We start from the raw sequence: 27,555 nt of genomic DNA, 5'->3' as shown, positions 1-27,555 counted from the left end.
ATTTATATTGATCTAGTAATCCAAGTCGAATCATATAAATGTTGACAATGTTAATGTCAACATGTTAATAATGGAAATACTGATGTCAACACTTCTTCACAAACTTAGAGAATTAACTTTGGATCATTGAAATTAAAAAATATGTTTTTTGCAGAGAGGCAATCCCTGCTATTTATGTATACCAAATCCACAAATGCACAATCCCTGGAGAAAGGGCATATTCCCCAACTTGGAGAATTGCCAGTCTTCCACAACTGTTGACCATATGTTTGCTTGTCCTAACTGTGTTGAAAAAATAGAGGTTGGCTAAAACTCAAATCGATCAACAGCAGTACACCCATATAAATATAGGTAATGGTTTACTATCATATACCCGAAATGTACTCGGTCGACTGTTCACATGGTCGACCGAGATTGTGCGAAATTCACAATGTTGAACACCGAAATTGCCGAAATACATGTCGACTGCTACCTAGGGACAGGTTTTAACATGGATCGAGATAGAGGCAGATGTGTATTTCGGCAATATCAGTTTGCGACATTGCCTACGGTCGACATTCCAATAATGATAGTAAACCATAGATAATATCTATATCTATATCTATGTCAATATTTATCATATAATCTCTACCTATATGTAATATGTTATATATGTGCATATATATACATATATATATATATATATATAGAGAGAGAGAGAGAGAGAGAGAAATATGGGTGTTCCATGGTGCTTTGATATATGCTAATATAATCTTTTAGCATATATACATTTGCATAGTACAGTGAAGTCTCAGTTTATTTATAAATACACTTTATAAATGTACGTACATTATAAGCTGATATTTATTTTAGGATTTATTATATATAGTATGATGCATATGTTTTTTGATAAATAATTTTCAAAATGTATTTAATATTTATATGCTTTTCTTGGTAATTTTCAGATAGTCCCTTTCAGTGACAGCTTTATTTTCTTTTATATGAATGCTGTACTGTTTAATTCTGGAATATGTTTACCTTGCACTTATGGTATGGCAGGATGAAGCCTGGACAATGGTCCAGATGACCCAGGTTCAGTTAGTTGCCCTTATATTTGACAACCGTGGCAGGGAGTTTGGACATTTTTTTTCCTGGAGCGGGAATAAGCATGCTAACTTGTCAGATTGCTTATTAACCATGTCTGAGAACACAAGTAGAGTAATCACTGTGCTGAAAGGGGTAGCACACCTGACAAGGAATGTCTGCCACAGAACCTTTGCTGGACACATATTCAAAGGCATGTTTCTTTGACCCAACAGCCATCTAAGTATACATTAGCATTTGGGCGGGGGATTGTGTGGAGCAAGGAAAAAAAAAATCCCAGCTTAGCTACAATGTGATGTTCCTGTTTCCTCTCCTCCACTTCTTTGTTATGAGGGAGGTGAGGCTTTTCTTTTCCAGAAGGATGGGGCCCACCAGGTAAAGACAAAAACTGAGGTTCCCCTCACTATGGTGCTCTGAGGGGCAATAAGCGTAGGCCAGGAACTAAATTCAGAAGTAAGTGGGGTACACACATTTCTTAGTGTAAGGTACGGTTTTATTATTTTTTCATGTGGAAGCTCATAGGAAATTTACATTATTCTCTTAATTTTATGCTGATACATTTTTTTGAATTTTTGAAGTTTGTTTTCTCAGTATTTTGGAGAGGAGTTTATTCAGCTCTATAAACTGTAAATTTCAATCTTTTTTCTATTTAATATTTTAATGCCATCGATATTTTGTTTGCCAATTTTTTATTATTTTATACATTTCAGTTTATCTGAAGGAGTATAGTATGATTATAGTTTTTTGAAAGTGAAGTTACCAAGATATCCTGAGCTGTCTTTTTTCATCTTACAGGGCAGATTGATTTTTCATCCCCTTTGCTTTTCTGACTAAATAATACTGTTTGTATTGTTTGATTTTGCGATACATATAGACATTTAATAATATAGTTCAGCAGCTAAAACATTACTTTTCTTAACTGGAAAGAGCTGCCTTGTATTACATACTGTTTCACTGAGCTCGCAGTGTTTCTTTTTTTTCCCTGTGGTCTCTGACAATATGATTATCTGTTCTTGAAACTGAATGCAGTTGTAAGTAGTATGCACTGCCTCAATTTCCAACAACAGGGAAATTATTTTTCTTGAACTCTTTATTAGTGTGTGTGGTTTCTGAAAAAGTTGATTATTTGTTGCTGAAGTTAATAGTTTCTTTAACCAGTTTGCCTCAATGATACCTTGTGTGAACTGATATTTTTCTCATCCAACTACTTCTACTCCTCTGTTTATCTTTCTTTCTTTCCTTCCACCACCTCTCCCACTCTGCCCTACTTATTCATTATCCCATCTACTACCCTCACTATTTTCCTGTGCAGCTCTCTCCTTTTTCTCACAATGTTACACACTCCTATTTTTCTTTCTTGGCTTCTGCCCCATCTTATTTTCTTCTTCACTCACAAGCTACAGAATCCTACACACTCAATCTACCCTGAACTCATGATAGCTATTATACAACAACCAATGTCTTACCCCTTTTTTAACATTTTTTATCCCTTTTTAAAAGGAAATACTCTCTCACCTCTCTCTCTTACTGATCGAGACTTTAGAGTGCTAAAGAAAAACCCAAACCCAGGTGGAAAGCTTCACCTATCTCTTGCTGGATGTCCAAACCTCATACCAAGGATATTTTCTTAAATTTAATGTATGTACAATTTGAAGTTTTGTTTTTGATTATTTTTTTCTCACTCTGTTCTTAGCAAATGGCTCCTGATACATCACCAAATCCCAGTTTTAGCCCCTCTGTCCTCCCTATATTTTTTATTCTAATCTCAATTTCAAAACCAGAGCTAACCTCCTTCTTCACAGTACATCCCTGTAGGGACTCCCATATGTTTTCCTTAAACTTTTACACTATCACAAATTCTCCTTAACTAAATATTTCAGACTTTCCTCATCCTTTCTTTCTCTTTTCTCTTTTTTGTTTTTTCTCTCTCTGTCCCAGACTACTCTCTGCTCCCTAATTACTGCTGTTTTCCTTAGTACACTCCAAACACTGTTCATATCCATTTTCAGTCATTTAAAACTCTCTCATGGCAGGACTTTACATTCCTTAAACTTACCTCTCTGATTGTTTTTATAGCTATGTAGGAGACAAGGGCCAGCCCACTCTGTTCTCCCTCACTACACTTGGGCTCGATCTGCTCCCCTACCCTACCCCCATCTCAACTCACCCACACCCATTATCTCTAAATTTATACTTATCCACAGAACACACCTACCTACATATACCTCCAATCACATCCACTCCCATTCCCTCAGCCCACTTAATCTCATTTCAATTTTAGCATAACCCTTCCTTCACAATTTCATAATCACCGTAATTCCAGTTTCTACCACCTCTTAGCAAGATTAGAAATACACTAACTGCATAAAATGCTATTACAACACATAACACTATCTTTCTCACTACCACATACCTCTACACAACCTATCACAACCAATATATCCTCACCTTCCCCTCCCCAACCAACCCACTCACATTCCCCCTTTCAACCCCATTTCCAATATTATTATTACACCCCAACTTTTCAACAGCAGCAATATTGATCTATTTCCTTATAAATACTTCCATTCAAAGAAAACACTGGCCCTATCACTCAAAACTACTAAAACCCTTACTAAAGTCACCCACCATTTCCTAGTCAACTCAGCATGCATGAAACTAAGTAGGGACATTCATTCCAATCTCAGCCCCCAAATTCCATCTCAACCACCACAAAAAGGAAAATTAGACCACTGAAAAGTCAAAGGGTGGTATACCAAACAAAAGTAGCAATACATAAAGAGAAAAGTAACCAGCCAACCACAGCAATAAAATAAAACAGTTTTACTAACAGAACAGTAAGCACTTTCATGCAATAATGCACTTCATCAGACCAATGAAACAAATAACAAAGCAATCCTTATATATAATAAAACAATTAAATCAATAAACACATTTATATTTCTTAAGTGCAGGTCTTAAAGGTACATTATTATTCAAACCAGTAGCCCTGTATGCTTGCAATCTAATAATCCAGTGCATTTCAACTTCTTCCAGTCTATTAACCAAATTGCCTCCTCTCAAATTTTCATTTATAAGTTGCAATACCAAAAAAGAAAAAATTGTGTGTGGGACAAAAATGCATATGTTTGGACAACACATTATTTACATCCTTACATCTTATATCTCTAACATGTTCCAAAATACATTCTTTAAGTGTCGGATTTGTTTTTACTACATAGAAACTAAAATAATTATCACATACAGCTAAATAAATAAGATTTTTAAAAGTACAAACAGAATAAGACTTAAATGCAAAAACCTGCCCTGTCATAGGTTGTGTAAATGATTTACTGGTAGAACAGGCCATACAGGATCAGCAGGGATGTGTACCTATTCTATCAGACATCATGGACTTATCACATCTAAAATTCCTTAACTTATAACAAAGTTGATATTTTAGAAAAGGGCAGTATCTAAAACCAAAACTAGGTACATCACCTATAACATATTTAATAATATCATCGGTCAGGAGGATGGGCCAATTTTTTTTTGACTATATGACAAATTTTACCTATGTCAGTGGTGTAAGCAAGTAATACCTTAACTTCCTATGCCCAGTTGTTCTAAGTGGGTCGATGTCTTCCTGTTGAAAAATAAGGTTTAGCACCATTCTTCCTTGTTTGGATGTTATCTTTCTTACATCGGTTTACTGTAAGATCAGAATAGCCTCTATCTTTAAAGTTAACAGACATAGAGGTCAATTCTTGTTCAAAATCGACATCACTGTTACATAGTCTAGATGCCTTGTAAAACTGCCCCTTAACTACATTAGAAAAAATATGTCCAGGGTGCATGTTAGTCCTATGCACCAGGCTATTTTTCCATGTTTCCTTCCTGAATAACTTTGTTTGCATGCATCCATCTTTAATTGTAAGGTCAACATCAGGTAAATTAATAGAATATAAAGAAGAAGAAACAGTCAACTTTAAAAAAGGACTAGAAGCTTCTAAATACATAATAAAATCATCCAAAAGCTGAGGGGGGACCATCCCTTAGCAAAAAAAAAAAAAATCATCATCAACAAATCTACCATAGTAGCTAATACTCAAGAAAAAACAAATTGTTGTTCCTCCAATAAATATCAACACATAATATTTTAATACAAATAAAATTCAGCACAAGTGGACAAATAAAATAATAAAATCACAGTATAACAGAAGAAAGTCTCTGTTTTCAACCAACAGAAGGATAAGCGCTTTCTGCAATGCCTTCTTCAGATCTTGTTGGTTAACAAAACACACCCATTTCTTATTGAGTAACTTATCCAATCAAATCACTTCCTTAGATTCCTGCTTAACACTGGCTTTAAAGGAACAACACCATTAAGTCTGGGGTTCCTATCTTCTTGGCTGTCTGCAATCCATTTGGTTTCTGCTATTTCAGTTTTGTTCACTACAACACCTCCTCTAGCATGAACATGGATTTTTTCCATGGATAAAAAGAGGAACTTTTGTGCTAATGTATTTGTTTGTGTGGGCAGCCTAATGTCACTATAATGACATAATATTCTTTCTTTAAACTGTGTATTGGTTTTATATACACAATATTTTTCATACTGCAATCCAGATAGGTCATCAGTTTGTATTCACGGCCATTTACTAGATGTTTAAAAATGTTATTGCTATCTATATAGGGCCATGCCTTGCATCTTTTATAGGGAAGGGTACCAAATCTGGAGATGCAACCTTGAACAGCAAATGTTTGTTTCTGGCATAAGAGTCTATTCAAGTACAGTTTGTTTTTGTGGGTAAACCTTGAGGTTTCTCCTACTATGGATCTAACAGCCTCATCTGCCATCAAAATCTTCCAGCTGTCCTTAACTACATGGCATACTGCTGAAATATCATTGCTATAAGTCAGCAAATATCTCACACCATTTCTCTCATTCCATACTTCATCACTGGGGTCTTGCCTTGGCCCTGCTGAAAAATATGGTCTCCCTCTCATTCTCCTTTGTTCTTTGGCTTTCAATTGTCCTTGATGGAGCTCAAGTTTCATATAGCCTCGAGCCATCAGACTTTCCTTTATCTATTCTGACTTTTCCCTTAGTGTTCTGTCATCAGTACACAACCTAGAAACATAGAGTAATTGGCCTTTAGTTATTTGGGAGTAAATGTGTGTCAGATGCATGCTGTTTTTATGCAACAGGTGATTCTGCCAGCAACCTTTTCTATGCATTTGTTTGTCAAAGTTACCATGTCCATCTAGTAAAACAGTAACATCAAGGAAATGTATCTCTTTACTGGAATAATGGAGATCAAGTACTAAAAATGAGGTAGTACAGCCGAGATATCCCACAAATCCTAGAAGTTCCTCCTCCAAACTTTTCCATAGAACAGGCACATCATCAACAAATCTGCCATAATAAGCAATATGGTTTCTCCAAACATTGTTGTTGTTAAACACAAACTCCTCTTCCCATTGAGCCATGACCAAATTTATAACTATTAGCACACAATGTACCCATGGTTACTTCCCATTTCTGCCAGTAATACACATTTTCATACACAAAGACATTATTGTCCAGAATTATTTCCAGTAAAGACCATAACTCTGAGATGGTAAATCCATCAAAAATCTGATATCTGCTGAGTATCTCATTAATAAACTTAATCCCATACTCATTCAGGATTACTGTAAAGAAACTCCTAACATCTAAAGTCACCATAATAAGACCTTATCTGTTAGGTAAATTGACTACACATTTGTGCAGAAGTTGTAAAAATTGTGAAGTGTCCCTCAAGACAGTCTTAACCTTTAATAATGCTACCTTCAATTGGCTCTCCACAAAAATGGATGTTGGTTTCATAAGCCAACCCCTTCCTGATACTATAGGACGTAGGGGTGGGTCATTTCTGTTCTTATGTGTCTTCAGTAGACCACTAATTATCAGAATGGTTGGATGTTCAACTCTTAGATACTCATATAAATCTTCAAAATGTGCCTCATCACATATAGCTCATATAAGGTATTACTTACTCTTTGCTCAAAACTCTTTAGTTCCCATTTGTTTAGTTTCAGATAAGTGGTCTGGTTATTCAACATTTTAGACATCCTATCATGGTAATCCTGGGAAGCCATTATTACAATCGCTCCTGCTTTGTCAGTTGGTCTAATAGCAACATTTTTATTCTGCATTAGCTCATGTAAAACTTCCATTTCTTGAGAGGTTAGATTATAAAAATTATGTCTATCACTTCCTCCAGGATGCAGTTTGGTCACATAATTCTTGTAAGCACATAGAAATGTTTCTACAACTAGGTGAGATGGTGGCATATAAACACTTGGTTTTCTAAAATTATTGCAAAGGTGTTCATTATGTGAGTTCCCAAAACTATATTTCAAAGTAATGTTCCTATACTAATCTTAGGAAATCAGACCTAAGTAAGCTGGAATCTTGCTACAACAAAATAGAAAAATTTGCCACTGGCCTCCCTAACAAATCACATGACTGCCCTCACTGTACTGTACCAACTAAAATGGCTGGGCCATACCAAACCTAATAACTTTCAACCAACTAAGTTTTACACACAATGTCTTTTGTTATCCTAGCCACTGCCCAGCCCTAAAAGACCTTATTCATCCCTATAATAGTAAAGGATCCCTAAGAACAACTGACAAACTTCTTTTAGAAGTAACCAAATCCAACAATTTCCATGGAGACTCCCTTATATCAAACAAAATATTCAAAATCTGGAACGCCATACCCCAAACAATCATCAATACCAACAACAACCTAAAGTTTCAAACTGAAAGAACACTTCACCAACAATTGGCTGTGCTCCTGTACCAACCCTGGATGATCTATCTTTCCTCTCTTAGCTCCTTTTTTTCACCCTCTTTCTCACACACTAGCCCTTATTAATTTCACTAATAGCTTTTCACCCTATCTGTCCTCTCACTATCCCAACCTCTGTTCCATTACTATAGCCCCTTCTCACCCTCTCCATTTTCCAACAAGCTTCCACAGCTTTTTTTACACCTGTTCTACAGTACTTTTTGTCTTTCACTAGATTACACGGCTGTATTACTGTAAACCCTCCATTTGCCAGTAATGCCTGGGTAGTTTCACTAAACCTGCTTTACAGTTCCATTTCTAGTCTATTAATAAGACTCCACTGCTGTAGAACTCTCAGCTCATAATGTCATACACTTAGACTCATCCTACCATTTTTTCCACCCCATCAGTTCATACTGCATGCCTCCTCTACTTTCTGTATTACTAATACTGTTTACTAGTTTTTAACTTGCCAACTACAACTATTTGCTAGACTCAAATGGAAGGAAAATGTTTCACTTCCTGTCTAGTCAAACCTTTTTTTTAATCTACTCATCAAAATTCTAAATATGATTATTTAAGATGTAAACTCCACAAATTGTACATTGAAATTTTTGTTATTGACATACTACCAGTGCAGTACCTACTTGTTACATTCCTAATTTAATGGTTTGGGTATATGGAGCATGCCTCCATAAGTTGTAAATATACTTGACTCTCTTACTAGAAGTATTGTGTTTATAGACATATTGAACCTATGCTGTTTCTTTATTGCAACTTTATTGTTTGTTATTCTTAATGAGGAGCTTTTCTCCCAGGGCTTCCACTAAAAAGGGGCTTTTTTTCAGCCCAGAGTACCATCCTGGTAAACAAATGTAAAATAAAATAAAATAAATGAATAAAAACTGCATTTTTTTCCAGCATGACCACTAAATGATGCTTTTTAAATCACATACTATTTCACAGGTACAGAACAATGCCAAAGTCACCATTCACTGATGTTTTGGGGAAAGTGCTTCAACTTTTCTTTTAGAACACATCACATACTTGGAAAATGCACAGTTTTTATTCAAGGCAATGTAATGGCAGAAGAATAAATGATAATAAGAGGTAAGGTAATATGTTGGGGCAGAATAGAATGCAAATGCCCTGAAATGCAAACTAATGATGGCAAGAACTTGCAATACAGAGTAGTAAACACATGTGACTGATAACCAATGTCATCCTTCAACACATATTACTTAATTTCATATTCATAGCTCCTCTGTGTTGTAGTCTACTGATCATCTCTCTGTTGAGATTAACCGCTGCGGTCTTCGTGCTATGAATATTTATACACTTGGTTCCTTAATCAGCTGGCCAATAAAAATGCAACAGCACTCCTTTGGAAGATATTTCATGAGTGTTTGGGGCGCAGAGTTCAACATCACGCTAAAAGTTTCAAGAGCAACTTGTTCCAGATTTAGATGTACATCAAACGAAACATTATGTCGGCTATCCTACAGTTTTCAGGTGTCTTACCATTTTCTTAAGATTTCCTATAGTGGCAAATATTTTTCCTGTTAGCATCTGTACTAAGTTTTTAATTCTGCATATCTTTCAAACTCTACTACCTTGTTAACCTCTTTAGCACTAACTTTATTCATCTTTTGTAGTGTATCTCGCCTAACCTTCCTAGTGTTACGTTTGCAGTGCCCTTTACTACTATTAATATTTGACATGGCTCTCCTTTTCAAAGATTTGACTTTGCCATTTTATCTAACAGGGTTTCTTTACTTTTTGACTCAGAACTTGTTCTTGTTATGGTTCTTTCTCCTGGATGAATGAATCATAAACTTTTCTGATTACTATTTTTAACATACAAAACATTATTGCTCCAGTGATGACAAGTTTGATTTTTCCCACTATTTCCCTGTATCCAAATATTTTTATGTTGAGCACAATTACTTTTCGATGTTAAACAGTATTCCAAGAAACCTAAAACTTACAATGTCCAATTAGCACATATCTGTTTCGAGTTGCTTGCTCCACAATATGTACATGCTGCTACGAATGAAATTATTTCATTACAACCAAATGAGAATGCTAACTGCATGATGATTCTGTTCAGCGGTAATACTAGCTAAAACACATCCAGTGTAAGGAATCAAACCATCCTCAACAGTGTTTTCTGCAGTCTCTAATTTATATTCGTCAAAATCAAAATGCACACTCTACAGAAGATGATATTGCATCTACTAAGTCTTAAAGCTACAGTTACCATGGAGATAACTGCCTTTTCCTTTTTGTCCCCCCCCCCCCCCACACACACACACACAAACAAAACTCACATGACTGTTTAAATCTATTTGCTAGCACATACTTCTCAGTTTTCACTACCAGGTCTACCACATGGCCAGTAACAGGGTCCCACATTAGAAGGTATAGCTTCATCATTATTACACAGTTTGATTGCATGGTCACTGCTGAGACAAAAAAGGCATATGTGAGTTACCACAACAGCTTTGTGTAAAAAGTTTGTCATTTAATTTTATATTGTTCTATAAATACAGCTCATTCAGATATTACAAAGAAGGGATAGAACCACTCTGAAAAGTTCTGAAAACAGTAATGCAAAGCAGAATTTAGTGATTTAATGAGAGTTGTCTAATAAATACTAATAACATGCAGAGAATTGTGAGATGGAGTATTTGGGTTGGTTACATTTAGCATACTTGGTCCTGAAATATCAAGTTCCTTAATCAGGAATAGAAATGGTCAGTTTGCCAATGACATCAAAACTGGTACAGGAGTCAGACATGAGACAATCAGTCTTGAAGTCACCCTAGTAAAAACTATATTGCTTCTGGAGTCACAACTGTTGGAATTGCACTGTAGGTGTCGAAACAGACTATACTGTTTGACTCAGCTGATTCCTGTTACAGACTTTGCAAAGGTTGACCTTGTCGGGATTCATATTGATATTATGAGGCCTGCAATTGCAAATCCTGGAACTGTTACACTTCAATGACAAATTCTTCCAGTGTTGCAGTGTCTTGGAATACTTCCCTTAATCTAAGGTATAGCCATGTTAGAGGTAGTATATCTGTAAAGTAGATGCTTAAAGAGCCTTAAAGCAAATTTTGACATTCACTTTACTTAGGTGAAATTGCTTTTTTTCACTATTACAGATGCTACAGTTATGGATATCAACAATAGGAGTCCAAGTTTGTTAAACATTGTTATTTTTGTCTAATATAGACAATTATGGTTGGCTCGCTGATTGTAACCGACTTTTAATGTGTGTGAGACATGGATGCTAAGAAATTCACTTTGGGAGTGAAGCTCGAGAGGTAAATCTTGACATCCATGTCAAGAACACATAATACAAGGTAATGATCAGTGAGGTGGTCAAAATCCTTTATAGTGCATGGAGCTTTATCTGCTCAGTGTACTATTAGTTACAGGGGAAAAATGTTTTGTTGGCTTTCAAAGATGTGAAACACTTAACGGACACAGTCAGAAAGGTGGTGTAACACTGTACGTTATGTTTACACCTAACATTTGTGCCTCTCTGCTGTCTAGAGTCATTTACTAGTCGGTACACGGAGCGTTTACTGCCAAGCAATAGCCCTAATCTTAACAACATAAGCAGGGGGTGCTTAACAATTGTTAAGGTCATGTCATGCACCACTCTGGCGCTTAACTAGTTTGTCTTTTTCATGTAATTGATGGCTTTCCTTGGCTTTTAGGTCACTATGTGCACTGATGATTAGGGTGCCTTCCTTGTCTCCTCAGATTGAGCACCTAGTCAAAATACTTTGGGGGTCTTCTGTGGGCGGTCTGTAGACCAACTCTTGCAAGACATTACTTCTAACACCTTAACTACCATGACAGCCAGTCTTGGTAAGATTCTTAATCATGTAATTAGCTCCACTACCAATGTTTAACATTCTTCTATATCTGCTTTGAGCAAAAAACTAATTCACGGATGAACCAGTGTATAAAATGTTAGGATTCCAGAATCATAAAACTAAGGGCTGCATCTGTAAAGAGGGTCTTGACAGCTCAGCTGCAGTGTGGCTGGTTCTTAATCATCTATGGATTACTCAAAAAAAAAAAAAAATAGTCATTTAAAAGAATGTAAAATGAGATCTGCAGGTACATGCTGTTCTCTGAGAAAAAGGAACACCACTATAAAGGCCTGGATTTCCTTTTAAGGAAAGCGTTATCAAGTTACATGTCTTCTTCTCTACAAACTGTTTTGCACAAGTAACTGATAAACCCTGCCCCCACAAACATCTTACTGACCAATTCACAATGGATTTAAATCATTTATGCTATGGTACATGCTCCAGTTATAGGGTTTGATTGACAGCAGAATATTTTTTGTTTAACTCTGTATTGAAATCTTTGGATTAATATTTCAGAGTGTCACAAAGTTTAATTTTGCTACAGCTACACTGACAATAGTGGCTAGGATGAAAACCAATAGACTGTGACATCTGTCTAGACAAAATTATTGCCAGTAGCAGAACATTTCATTTCCTGTGACATTTCAGCTAAATTGTGTAAAAGTGTAGAAGTGCATTTCATAAGTTTCTTTATTTTGTAAATATTTGACTTAACAGGTAACACTACTTTCTGATCTTGATGCATTTACCTGGACTATACTTAGAATGTTTTCTACTACAAGCATACAAGTAAATGTTTTAAAGCATGCAATTTCATGTACAAGACCCACCGTTGACACTACTCACTGCTGAAATTAATGTACCACTTTGCCTTATTCATCTTAAATATCATTGGTTTTAAATACTCCAATCTTCTGTTGTAGCACAACCTGAACTCAAAATGACTGTAAACTGCATAAAATAAAATCAGTGTATATGAGATGCATAAATGAGCTTGCAAATTTACACACTGATAAACTGAACGGACTGCGCAGGACCCTGAAACAATGATGGAATATCATATGTCTGGATGATTCAATAGCACTTTTAGTACAATTATTTTATAAGCTATATTAGTAATGAGTGAGATACAAATGTTGAAGCATTATTAATTGCTGCCTGTAAATAGCTTGCATTTCTTACTTCTTATAATATATGGTTAGATAACATGTAAGTCATGTTTTGGGGGGTATAATAATGCAGTGCTTTACGTAATGTAAATCACAGTGGTTAATGATCACAGTGAATCTGAAATGAGTTATGACTTTCTTAGTCAACTATAAAATGTTAAACAGCATCACTGGCAGTAAACTGCAAATCTTACAAATGTAGATCAAATGCAATCAGTCTTATGGTTAATCCTTGGAAAACACTCAAGGTTGGTAACTAGTGAGCTAATGTTTTAACAATGACTTTTCTTGTCTCTAATCTAATTACACATCCAACACTCTGGATTATTATTAAACAAACCAAAAATATTGTTAAAGCAAAAATGAATAGTACTGTAAAAGGTCTAAGTGTAATATTGATTATTCAGTTCCCAGTCTCAATACAGTGTCATCTTTGTAAGCCATTGTTTATATGAGTGTAAGAGGTTATGGATGTAAAACTAGGACTCCGACTGTATGCACACAGCTGTCTGAATAACATTGCTATTAAAAAAGGTGAGAGGGAGTGAAAATTCATCATGATCTTGAGTTAAATGATGTCTGTTTAATAGTCAGTCACCAAGTCATAATTTAATGAATGGAAAAGCATCTGCATAAATGAAGTTAATTAATGACAATCTGGAAATCAATAGATCTAATCACAAAGTCTAAGAAGGAAACAACTTATCTAGAGGCAGTAAGCTATATCCACAAGTCTGTAGAATGTAAGCTGTAATTAAGTCCAGCAGTCTATTGAAGAGAATGAGTTCATATTCCTCTCTGCACAAGTCAGACATTTTATCCATTTGATGTCTTATTCTATATGAGGTCAATCTAGCCTGTAAAATGAGTTGAGGTACTGTCTTACAATTATTGATTATAAAAGCCTTCTGTATGAGCAAACAGGCTAAACCACACAGCCTATTAGCCACATGGAAAAGCTCATTGAGTGAGTTACTGGTACAAACATCACATGAGACAAAATAAAATGCTTTTTTCTTGGAGATCTCAGACTGACACCAAAAATGGTTGCCCAGTACTCATTTTTCCTTCCTATCAGAGTGATTGCTTCTAATGCAGTTTTAACTTTTGTCACTCTCTTCAAAAGGATTGGTGCTTTAGAACAAATTAAGGCCAGTGTTAACCTACTGAAACAGTGTGTACATGGAGTCAGACAAAATGGTGAAATGCATCACTGATGTTTTCTTGTTAAAATTGCAAAAGGTGATGAAAGGCAGATGCCCACTGCTCACAAAGGACTCATTGTGGAAAGGCAAAAGGATGTCCTGAAAGACAGTAAACAAATCCCTAAACTCATACAACACAACATCAGATGTATTAATGGAGAGTGATCCAGATTAAAGTTGACCAGGAATTAATCAGACAAGGAGACTGACACCATCACTAAACCTAATGTGACCCCACTACCTGTGATGGAAGCATGACCCTTGCAACTGATTGTTGGAGTAACAAACTGAACAAACTCAAAATATGTGCAGAAAAGAACTCAATGCAGGTAGGAGCTAGTGACTTGTCAGTAGCACAGATACCAAAATCACAAACACTAATCAGTTGAGTGAACTGACATTGTGTCAAGTACAATAACAGGGAACTCCTATAGGAAATGCATCATGCTGTCTGATGGCTGAGAAATCAGAAGGTAGCTGTAGTTTTGTTTTCATTGCCATGGTGGTTATGAAGTCAACTATACCATGCATCCTCATGTGAACATGCCATAATGCATGGCCACTTTTTCTGTGACTGCACAGAAATGATAGTGACTCTTTTAACTGTGGAGGTGCTGCAATCTTTGCAGGTACTTCTCTGAAAGGCTGGGCAATTTATGCTGAGATTCTGTCATGATATACAGAAGTTCAGTGCTGTCTATGAGTGTGGCCCATCTCTTCCTAATGGCTGCCCACAACTTTCCATCATGGAAAGGCTCATACCAGACAACCCATGAATGGTGCTTCAAAATATGGCTAAGATGGAAATCCACTTTCCCCTGAATAAGAGTTCTTGGCATCCTCTAAGTACCTTGGCTATACTCTGGCATTTCTGCTCTTCAGACATTGTGTTATTGTCATCCTCTTGCTGGCTTATAATTTGAAATGAAAGCTCAAGAATATGAGTGTGGTGATCATTGTGAAGCAATCTACCAATTGGCTACCCTCACTCCTACTCCTAAGTATTGTGCATTGTGGAGTCTTGTGTACATGTTTAACACAACCATGGTGCTACTTTCATGAACAATGCTATGTATACTGCTACTGCTCACTATGAATGCAATGTAGCACTGACAGATGCACCACATGTATGCATACATTGTGCATTTTGAGTGACACTGCTTAATAATCATCATGTTCGTATTTGCATATGTAATCTTGCTGGCATAATGCTGCACCTAATACATGAACAGACATATGTCAGGTCCCATTAATGCTCCTAATGTATAATGTATAACTCATGGCAAATCTGCAGATGAAGATACCTGAGTGGATCAAGTTAGTGCTAGGCACAGTTTTAATCAATGTGACTGGCTCGTAATGACAGCTTGAATGTACAGACATATGTACATCTCATTCTGTGCCAGGTGTATATTACTGCCACACTGTGAATAAAGAAAGCCACACTGTACTGTTTACAAGCAGGCTATAGTGGTTTATTTCAACACATTATCACACCTACATTTTTTCATTTATTACCCATTTTGCTTACATATGAGCAAGTTATTTATTACAGTTGCATATCTGCTTCCAACATAAGGCCACAGCTGCTATAAAGAAGAGCAATAACATTTGTGTGGAGAATAATTAAGTAATAGTCAATGGTGTTTGTATAGATAATATACAGTCGGGCAAATTGGAGAGGTCAGAACAGCAACAAAAAAAAAAAAAAAAAATTGGCTTAAGGCTGCTACTGACAATGATGGTGTTGGTCCCAGAAGCCTGCCTATTATTATTATCAAGTATCACCCTGTAAGAGACTATATACGGATGGGGAAGACCTTGTGGAGGCCTTAGATGGTTTGCGTGTAGATCTTATGAATAGGGCCTACAAAGCCTATGAGACTGATAAGGCTATGGAAGAAGTGAGCTCTCTTGATAGCAATATGACCAAACCCTATTTTTCTGAAGAATGTCCTGAAAATGTACATGATGAAGGAGGAAAATGTGCTGATGTGGTGAGTAGGCTGTGTTTAACTTTTTCCAGTGATGTTAACAGGACCTGTGAGATAGTCAAAAAGAACTGGCCTGTTTTACTCACAGACCCTCATATTAGTAGAGTTGTAGGGTCCACTCCTAGCTTCAGTTTTAAAAATAGTAAGAATTTAAAGCAATGGCTATGTTACAAGCACAACATATCTAGTGAAAGGTTTATTTCACAGCGTAAAGGAACATATGCATGTAGGGCTTGCAAAGTCTGTTGTAACATATGGTCAACCTGCATGGTTGCGCATCCAATACACTTAAAACCAGTAGAATTTTCTTTCTGTGCAGACTGTTGCACTAAGAACATAGTCTATCTAGCCAAGTGTAATTCATGCAGTGCATTTTATATAGGCAAAATGAATCGTATGTTGAAGGAGAGAGTCATGGAACATCTGAATGACGTATGTAATAATAAATATACAAATGCACTGGCTAAACATGTATCAGATTATGGTACAAACCAAAACTTTAAATTCTTGGTTTTACAGAAAATTAATGAGAGCTTAAGAGAAGGATATTTACATAATGAAACTGAATATATAGCGCTTCAATGAATTGTGGATTTTAAAGCTTATTCACCTGGCCTGAAGAGTGCCATCTCTTTCAAACCTCTTCTAAGAAAAAGAGGTTTGCCTCATTAATTCTGATTGCGTGCTTTTATTGGCTGTCACTTGTATTTAAACTGTATGTCTGTATAAGTTTTTATTAAGGTCTGAAGAAGAGGGTCACCTCGAAAGTGCTTACCTAAACTATTCATTTATTTTATTTTATTGGTAATAAAAGTGAATTTTTTGCTCTCCAGCCACCACGCCTTTTTATTTCTGACTATTAAATATCATCATTTAGCAAACACCATGAAGGAAATGTACTAGCAAAAAAAAACATTTAAAATGCGATTGCCTGAGAACTGTGAAAGAACATGTCCATAAAGGGTAATGTCCCTTAAAACTCATGAATTATTACTGCTTAGTCTTCTACAGAGGTTTCTGTAAATGGTATATCAAGTGGAGAGGATGCTGGTGCACAAGTACAAAGATATGTGTTTGCCACATACATGTACAGATCAAAAGCCAGAATGTGTTTGTTTGTGCCATTAGGACAATTATTCCCTGCAAGATTTGACACAGTACTGGACTTGATGCTTCAGTGCTAGCCATTTTGTGACTTCACAAACTCTGGATATGCTAAACACTCAGAAAGCTGATAGGTGTGTCCTATAGTGTACTACCTTTACAATTGCTTGAGATGCTGATCTATACATTTATCCATTGATACTGTTGCATCTCCATCCTCAGACACACAGCTGAAAAGAAATAGATATGTCACACACACATGAGCCGAAATGTCTGGCTCCAATATATTCTCATTACAAAGTTTTAAGGATGCCACTGCAAATGCAGTCACTGAATAGATTAATGCATATCTGGAATGCAGACACCCTGTGGTTCAAATGACTGAACATTACATTGCTGATTGTGCCAATGATAGATGTAGCCAACAACAGAGTGATGTTGCCAGCAACCTGCTGACAAGCACAGATTTGTGGTATATACCATTCACAGCTGTAGTGTCAGAAAGACCAAACTGCTGATGAGTCATTAGACAGCAAAGATGGCCATTATAAAGGCTGACCTTACAAAGCAGGGGTGTGCAACTCTGCACACATCACCTGTAGCATAACCGACTGGCGTGGCTGAAAAGAGTCCCAAATGCATACCTGGGCATGTGCATGGTGCGGCAGCAAGAAACTGTCATGTGCACAGAAAATATGTGGTTAGCCTTCTTGAGGCTGCTGAAGTGCTTTATGTCTAGCACCACTTACACACATTGTGAGGTACATGCCCTCACTATAACAATCACCAGACTATTATAATAACATCCTGCAATGCCAACAGTGAAACAGTTATTTTACTCACCCCACATTGCACAAGACATGCCCCTCTATCACAAGAACTACAGACATGGGACATCCAACCTTTTCCCTACATGAAAACACCAGTTTGCTGTCATCTGTAGTGTGTATGCAGTTTTCCATGCAACAATATATTTTTTCTTAATCAATCTTATCATCCATTCACACTCCACATGGAGACCACACCAAACTACATGACACCAGAGGGTGCAATATTGCTATCTGCAGTTAGTGTTACATAGGAGCCAGCATCATGACATGGCAGGGGTGCTTGGTGTTAAATAATGTAGTATGTCACATTGTCAATGGCTACCAACAAAATGCTGCAAAATACTTTGTTTCACTGAATATGATGATTGCTTATATCATCTAACCCACTGTGCATTTTAAATGTACACAGACTGGTTTAGGAAGAGCTTGGACAAACATACCAATTTGCACCAGACCAAGAAGGACCTATTGGTGGATCTGCTGCAAATGGTATTGGAGAACAACTTTGTAGGTTTTGAGGATGAGTACTACAGACAGTCCACAGGGGTGGCTATGGGTGCTAAATGTGCACCCATTTATGCCAACCTCGTTTTAGCAGAATGGGAAGATCAGTTTGTGCTGACATCTGATTACAAGGCTAAGATGCCTATTTATTTTAGATTCTTGGATGATATTCTGCTTTTTTGGAAAGGCACACTTGACGAACTGGAAGAATTTATTTTATATTTGAATAACACGACTACATTCTTAAAATTTACACACAAGGTTGACAAGATGAGTATTGATTATCTGGATTTACAATTATATATTAAAAATGGTAAAATAGAATCAAGATTATACAGAAAGAAAACTTATAGCAATTCATTTCTACATTATAGTAGTTGTCACCCTGCCTATGTTAAGAGAAATGTTGTCAAGGGCCAAATGATCAGGTTGTCCCATATTATTAGTGAGAATGATGTATTTACAGTTGAACTGGACAAATTAAAGGACTTATTTGTCCAAAGAGGTTATCCCATTGATATACTTTTGCCACTTCAACATGAAATATTTAGAAGAAGGTCTACTGACTTTGTTCCAATCTTGCATGACACACACAGGTTATGTGACAAAGTCATCAACCGTAAAGAAGTGCCTGACAGAAACAACACGCCAACAGGAATGGTATTACAACACAATAGGTTAGCACCTGAAATTAAATATGTTATTTATGGTGCTTGGGAAAGCCTCATCCCAGCAGACTTACACAACATACTTGGTAAATGTCCCACTTTTATTAACAGTAGAGGTTCAAATTTAAAAGACCTACTTGAGAAGACCCCTAGATCCTTTGGACAAAGACCAGCTACAATGGCCAAATGTGGCAATTGCAAGGCCTGTAAATTTATTAATGACGGTCCCTATGTTTGTCTAGGTAGTTTTAAGAGAACTTTGAAGAGCCCTGGTTATTGCAACTGTAACACGAGCATGGTCATTTATGCTGCCACTTGTTTATCTTGCCCAGCATTCTATATAGGTATGACTACCAGGAAGTTGAGACAAAGAATATTAGAACATTATAGGGACATAAAAAATAAGAAAACCACTAATTCATTGTATATACACACGAATCAGTGTGCAAACTTTAAAAAGTTTATTTTTTTTTGTTATTGACAGGCTATATACAAAGGATTTTGGGGGGGGGACTTTAAAACTATGTTGGAAATAAGGGAATGTCTTTGGCAACTGAGACTTGATGCCAGTAATGCCCCTGGTATCAATGACGTACTATCCCTAGCATGTATTTTAAAATACAAAGCAGCTTGTATATAATATACAACTATGTAAATTCAAATATATTAACAGATATGTCTTCTGTTTTATATGGAATGTTTATCATTGCACACATTGGTTTTTAGTTTTGTGTTTTTTTGACGTTTCATTTTTATTTTTGTTTTATTTTGGTTCATTTATTTATTTTGGGTAGCTATTACTTACTTGAGATTTTAGCAAACAAGGTATTGTTGAGCAGGACTTTAAGATTTGGTGAACAGGAACTTTAGGGGACAATTGTTTAATTAACTTCCCTCCTGCTTTTTTTCATCATTGATTAATTAAGTACTAATCAACAGTTGTATTTAAAGGTTGTTTTTACTGAAGTTAACTGACTCTGAAGATGCCCATGAGGGTAAAAGCGCTTAGTCAGTTCGAGTTGCTGTATTTTTGATTCTTCATTCATCCATTTGTGGACTAATAAAGGTTTTGTGAGTTTACCTGTTATGTTACCTTAGTGCCTTCTTGTTTACCAGTTGTTGTACACAGATATATTACTACAGACAGTTTATCACACATTGTTGCACCTGTAACTCATACTGCTATCATACATTACCCAAATACTTGTCTGATGTGTGTGACATTAATCTGCTGAACATGTGTCTACCAGTACTGTGGCCTTGGTTATTGGGGTGAGCACAGTTTTGCATGGTATTTTCACTCAACTCAGTGTTGAAGGTGTGTTGCTGGTTGTGCAGATTGAGTGGCCAGGATCCACAGTGCTGGTTGTGATGAATGTAGCAGTGTTATTAATATGCAATACACACAAGCTTCATTTTCACAAAGGCAAACGTGTTCAATAATATTGCAAGCCATCATGTGTGTTATGTGCATTTTCGTTCCCTCCTTCTAGTGAGTATATGCATACAAAAAGCAGTACCCAAGGTGCAGGAGGTAGCTCAGCATGTCCAACCAGTACTCTGAGTGTGTGCGTGTGTGTGTGTGTGTGTGTGTGTGTGTGTGTGTGTGTGTGTGTGTGTGTGTGTGTGTGTGTGTGTGTGTGTGTGGTACTGTACCTGTTTGTAGAACATAGGATAATAATGTATAGGCATGCCAGATGCCTGTGCTGCAGTTTACACAGAGTTTGACAAATATCCAACAATCATTCCTCATGGTCACATACCAATTGCATATTCAATACGATGCGCGTGGATTTTCACATAGTGATGTTTATCCTTATTGCAGGTTAATCAAATGGTGAGGTGCATCCAGTGTTTTACACCAAATATGCATTGCAATCCTGCATTGGTATGGAATCCATGTATGACTGATGCTTTCTCAGACTCTGTCAGCAAAGTCACGTATATGAGGAGGTAATGGTGATGCCTGCTGGCTGATGCATGATAGGCAACTGAAGTACTGCCTCCTGGCCACTGGAAGGCACCCATTGAATGGATTTTTACTACTGTACTATCTCTATATAGTAGCAAAATTGGTCAACAATGTGTGCCATGTGTCTCCATATCCCTGGTCATGTCACCCAGCACTTGCTGAGTTCTGGCATATTTACTGTATTGGTCAAAATGTTCCAAGTAAATGCATGTGTGTGCATATTAGTGATGCCCAGAACTGGTTCTACTGTGATCTCTTCTACTGTGGCATTGCTGCTATGACATTCTGGTTATAGTCATGTTCACTATAATCAGTGGATTGCTCTGAATGTTTTGATTTGTCAGCTTTCTTAGCTATAAAGTAACATGCCTTGTAGGTGTAGTAACATGCCTTTTAGATGTAGTAACATGCCTTGTAGGTGTAGTAACATGCCTTGCAGGTGTAGTAACGTGCCTTGCAGGTTGCCTCACGTGGTTTCATAACATCAATACGTCTTATCTGAACTGCACTTCTGCTTCCATGTAAATGTTGTTGACAGCAGTTCTCAAGTTATATATTTTACACCCACAGTTTTACAACTGGTATTTGTTTAGTTGATTGTGTTCTATTTTACTAAATCAAATTCCTATGTGTTTTTGAATAAAATGGACTACAACTGATGTCTTTTTGACTTACCCCAAGGTTTAGTGACCTTAGAATTAATTATATTAACTGAGGTGGAGGTGCAGAGGGTTAAAGCCCCCGCATGGGAGTTGTGAGGGGCTTACCCTCACATACAACAAAGTTGTGTATTTGAGCCCACTTAGTTAAATAGACAGTAGGATTATAGCTCAGAGAAAAGTTACATCAGCCAGTCATAATCTGTCAAATTCAGTCACATTCCCGATGTCATATCATCTGCATTACTGCTTTTTATGCTGCTTTAGCACTAGCCTGACATATTGTACACTAGAGCCACGAATCATACTCACAGACATACTGTAGATTTGTGGCTATTTTACTTATATCTTTGATTCTCCACATCATTAACCAGAGACAAAGCCAGCTGTTGTAAAATACTGTACATCGTGTTCTAATCATTACAACTACAATAAAAAATAGACATTGTAACAGCATGCAAAACTACAAGTGGCTATTTGTACAGTGATTGATGTTTGTTAGAAAATGTAGTACAACATCTGTGAGACAGAAAATGTCGTAGAGTGCTGGTCTTAAACGCCCAGCCTATGAGACAGATATATTAATTTGCCCCACAAAGTTTTTTTTTCCCAAATCAGTTTCTCTTCTGTTAAAAAAAAAAAAGAAGAAAAAAAAACAACATTGGTATGCCATTGAATGCAGTCCAAACCACTGACAAATAATGCCTTTGTGGCTTTAATTGCCTGTAGCAAATTTTCTCTCTTTCATTTATTTGGCTTTGGAAACAGAGACAGAATTCCTGAAGCTCAAAGCAGATCAATGGCAGAAGTGTTTTGGACTGTATGACCTGAAGCAAGCAGCAATAGGACAGCGGCTGCCAAGCAGAGGTGAGACAGGTGTAGATACCTGAGTTGTTGGCCACTAACTGTTGAAGAATTTGCATTGGGTATCTTATGCTGTGTGTTTTATTTAACAAGTGCTTCATACCTCTCTACTGAAGGTGTGAAACACTCAGTATAGGAAACATGAAGCAGTTTGTTTCACATACTAAGTGATTCATACTTCAGTATATAAGGTACAAATATGATTCATAGGAGTTACAAGGTAAGTTAGTTCTATGACCACTAATGCCTTGTCAACAACAACTTTCAGGATGTACCCCATTCTCAAGGAGGTATAGGTCAGTCAATCCCAGGGCAAATTTTTGCGTAACCAATCTATCATCTAGCTTTGGTTTGAAAGGCAATAATGTATTGTACTGCCTACCATGCAGAGAAAAGTATTCCAGTGGTGGGGAAGTACTATGTAATGAATCTATCTGTATATGTAAGTGAAGATTTAGGTCTCTGGTTTTGGTCTTTGTGAAGCTATTAGACTTGTTCAAATACAGGAGATGAAGTCCCAACATGGTCTCTAATGGTGCAGCAGGTGAGCCACAGATCACCCAGCAAGAGGCTATTAAGATACTGACAAAAGTGATAGAGTTTCTAGCCTCTCTTGGTAACTCTCAGGCTTTAAACACATAATCTTTTTGGTGCTTCCCTGGGGCTTTTCTAGTTATATAATATGTCTTGATGGTATATTCTAAAGGAGACATTTTACTCAAAGATTGGTTTAATTACTGCTGAATATAAGGGAATGATGACCTTTTCAAATCTAGATGATATACCCCTGGCTATCAATTATGTTAAGTGGAAGGACTGTCTGACTACTACATGATGATCAAAGAAAAGGGAATTATCAACCGAGGTTCCAAAGTCGCCAACTACAATTTCATTTACAAGTAGTGTTTGTGTTTATTTTGAGCCTGTTTTTAATATATCAGATATTTACTAGAATAAGTTTGTTCTAAAAGGTACAGTTGTCAGTGAGGGTCTTAATGCTAACACCAACATTGCAGTCATCTGCAAACTTAGTTAAGCAGAAGTCCTGGCTCCATATCTACATATCTGAGAAGAAAATGCAGGAAATGAAGGGTCTTAACACAGAGGCCTGGGGGACTTCATTGGTTACCTTCATGCGTTTAGATGAACCGCCTGCCACCTGAGCTATATGGGTGATATGCTTCCTATCACACAGGGCTCAATTCCTAGAGCATTTAGCTTTTTTATTATGCCCATATGGGATATACTATCAAATGCCTTAGCCAGGTCAGGATATGCTGTGTGACCAGCATGACCCCATACCTCTCAACTGTCCCTGATTTTCAGTGATATCTTAATCCTTCCTAAAACTGGGGAATGTTACAGAAAAGGCAGTGAATTACACTCTATAAATAATGACGATAATAAGAGTTATAGACGTCTTTTACTTCAGAAAATGTATATTAATTATATTAATTCACATTCTCTTCTTCTGTCAATGTCTCAAGGTAATGGCACTAATATTTTAAAAGTGCCCCTATTTATTTCTGCTTTTGTCCCTGATTCTGTTGAGATTTGTCCCTGACTGGTTGAGAGCTATGATGGCCACTGTCTACAGTCTGACTGACCCTAACAAAGTTACCTAAATTTAACAAGCAGAATTTTCCTGTAATGAAACCATTTTGTTGCAGGTCAAGCATAATAAGATTTTTGGTATCATGATGAATGAGATCAGTTATAATATGTACCACAACTTTTCAGATCAGGCTCATAATTACTGGGGTCCATGGTAGGGCCAGCCTTATAGAAGGACATCACAACTGCAGCACTCCATAATTCAAGAACAAATAGCTGTAGATGCATTCAGGTTGAACAGTTAGCAGAGATGTTCCACAAGGGCATGTTTGACGCTATTTATTATACATATATGTTATCAGGTCTCATTAAGTAAGTATTTTCCTTCTTTGACAGTACCTTCAAAAGAAGCTTTTTGGTGGTAATAGGGCTGTGAGATATTCTGGAATATGCAGTGTTTGGATAGATGTTTGGGATAAAATTTGCCTGAATTTGTTAGCCAGTATACTGGCAACATCTGTTGTGTTGGAGTGGGTGTAGCCATTTACAAAGTACTGGGCATTGTTTAGATTTGTTCCTTAGTTTGCTAACATTACTAAGAAAGGATATGCAATTATCCTTAGCCTCAGTTGCAATCTTATGTTCATGGGTTGCTATAATAATCCTACTAGTTTTTTTTTTTTATTTCCTAGGTAAATGTTTGGTATTATCCTTGTAATGCAGAATTCTGGATCTACTGTAAAACCTGAAGAATTTTCTTTTGGATATTGTACAGTTTGCTTATAATAGTAGACCACCAGGATGGTTTGACTTCCAATTTTCATTTACATTTCAGGACAGATACCTCTGTACATTTATCTAGGTGATATGTACAAGTCATTTGTGTAGCTTACTTATACAGTGGCATCAGAACTGGTACTGGCTTTATAAAAATGTCTTTTTTTGGTAAATCTTTGAGGATTGAAGTCACTAAACTATGAAGTACATTTCAGTTTCAGACTTCATATCCTTCAGAAAATGCATACTAATTGAAAAGCCATTATTCTAACAACTTTCTAAGTTCATAAGAGCAAGATGTAAAAATTGTACCTATTTTTGGCCCCTTGTCTCCTCATTATGTTTAGCTTTGTTCAGATTTCTTACACTTAGAGGTTGAGAGGTATGTTAGCAACTCAACAGTCAGATTGAATCACCTGCCTCTATATAGTGACCTTAATAAAATCAGCTATAGTGTTACACAACTGCATAAAACCAAAGCTAATTTTTGATAAGAGGCCTTAGTAAACTGAAACATACAGGAAAAAAAATAATTGTGAGGTTTTTTTTTTTTTTTTTCTTTTAAGGAACAGAACTGGTTTGCTAAGAGATTAGTTAATCAATGAAGAGCCTTATGTGGATATAAAGAGGTTTACAATTACAAGTTTGAGGCTTGGAAACTTGACCAAAACAAGTCCAAACTTACATCTCTATTTAGAATGCCAAAGATCAGCAATACTAGCTGTCCACCCTTAACCCTCTTCCAGACCCTCCCAATCTTAACCCCCTTCCAGACCAATGTTCCTGGGGCCTGAGTGGTAGGTTGTTTCAGAATTTGAGGTTAGAGTCAATGTGTGCTATCCTTCACATTCTGTGTTTTGGCAATGCATCTGGGAGACTGTGATATTCGAGATTTTGAGCCTCGACTATGTAATAGTAAATCAATGAAAAATATAGTTGGAAGGTGAATGATGTTATATAAGCAAGATGATGATATGAAATACTTTTTCAACCAAGGAAACCTGATCAGGAGTAGTTAGCTGAAACCATAAAGACCAGAACAACAAGAATTATATAATTATGCAAATTCAGTGAATTCAGCCAATGATGTCTTTCTCAGTCATGTTTCCGGTGCCTGGTCTCCTGCAGGGTAGTACTGAGGATCTTAAGTTACGTACTTAATAAAAGGCATAATGAGGTTTATATTTGCATTTTCACTTACCTTACATACTACACAAATAGATCATAAAGGCAAGATTATATAGTCATTAGTTATTCTTTATCTAAATTACTTCTTTTCTGTTTTACCTTTTTGACAAATTATAACCTTTTCCTGTAACTGAAGGCAGAGATCATTCAGATGGTCAGTTTGCCAGTATCTTAGGAATACCTTTTTGCAGCCAATCTAAAAGACAAAAAAATGAATTCATTAGTAAAATAAGTCATATTAAAACAAATATGTATTCTTTATTTTGTACTGCCTACTTTTAAAACTGATTGAATTAATCAAATGAACCAAACATGGCTGGTATTATTATATGAAATTGAAAGGCATGCTTCCTATTTTAAATAATTTTGTTGAAATTTTACATATAGGAACAAACACACTGACACAATCAAATGACAATTATTTATGCAAGTTTCTGTTTCAGTACTTATGCATCACTAAACAGCCAGACTATATAAATTGATCATAGAACAGAGATTATTTCTCTTATTAATAAATTAAAACTTAACCAGAAATGTTATTCTGTTTGTTTTTTATCTTACTAGCAAACACTTCACTTTGATACACAGCAGTAATGATATTTATAGTTTCAATCAATGAAGTAAGTAGTACTCAAACCTCAATTCCCACTTCTCTGGAGCTTATTAGTAGTAGCAAGGAAATTGCAGGTTTCCTTTTTACCGCTTCCAAAGCATTTAATTTACTGTTGTTAAACAAACTGGTTCTGACTTAAATCTCTATGGATTTCTTACCTGATGCCCAGCTCACCACTCACTTTTGCCAGGTGATCTGCAAGTGCTCAAATTGATTAATTCCCTCTAACATGTGGGGTTATCTCCTTCACTCCCATCCCAATTACCCAGCCATGCACAAAGTAATAAATTTAAACTGTCTTCTCCACACCAACTGTTCCCATGAACCCCCACTCTTAAAGTGACAAGTTTCAAAACACACCAATTATTATATCATTTGAAACAATACAACCAGAAACAATATAATGCTTACAGTCCACAACCACTACCCTTCTAATGTATAACAAACACTACCAATACAGCAATATCAGAGTCTGCTTTTAAAACAATCCAACATTGTCTATTACCCAGGTTAAATATATTCCTTTATGTTCTATAATCTCTTTTTTTCAGCCATCATATCACTCAAACTTCAGCAGGTCACTTTAACACTATTTTACTTTAACACTAGTTTTGACAGTAAATGCAAGCCTCACTTAACTTCACCTCTGCCATGTCTT

The 27,555-nt window shown here is 36.4% G+C and overlaps 1 protein-coding gene across 1 annotated transcript in view; it reads right to left on the bottom strand.

Annotated features, from left to right (window-relative positions):
- The window catches only part of MYO16 (myosin XVI), a 2,679,924-nt gene that overhangs the window by 619,541 nt on the left and 2,032,828 nt on the right, over window positions 1-27,555 (bottom strand). The window contains exon 29 of the mRNA XM_044071347.1: window positions 26,384-26,480. Within this exon, the coding sequence (XP_043927282.1) occupies window positions 26,384-26,480 (97 nt within the window). The remainder of the gene's footprint in view (window positions 1-26,383; window positions 26,481-27,555) is intronic.

This window comes from Protopterus annectens, chromosome 5.part0 (assembly GCF_019279795.1).
Source record: "Protopterus annectens isolate FY-2018-M chromosome 5.part0, PAN1.0, whole genome shotgun sequence".
Lineage (NCBI taxonomy): Eukaryota > Metazoa > Chordata > Ceratodontiformes > Protopteridae > Protopterus > Protopterus annectens.
This window is presented reverse-complemented; position numbering and strand designations above follow the sequence as displayed.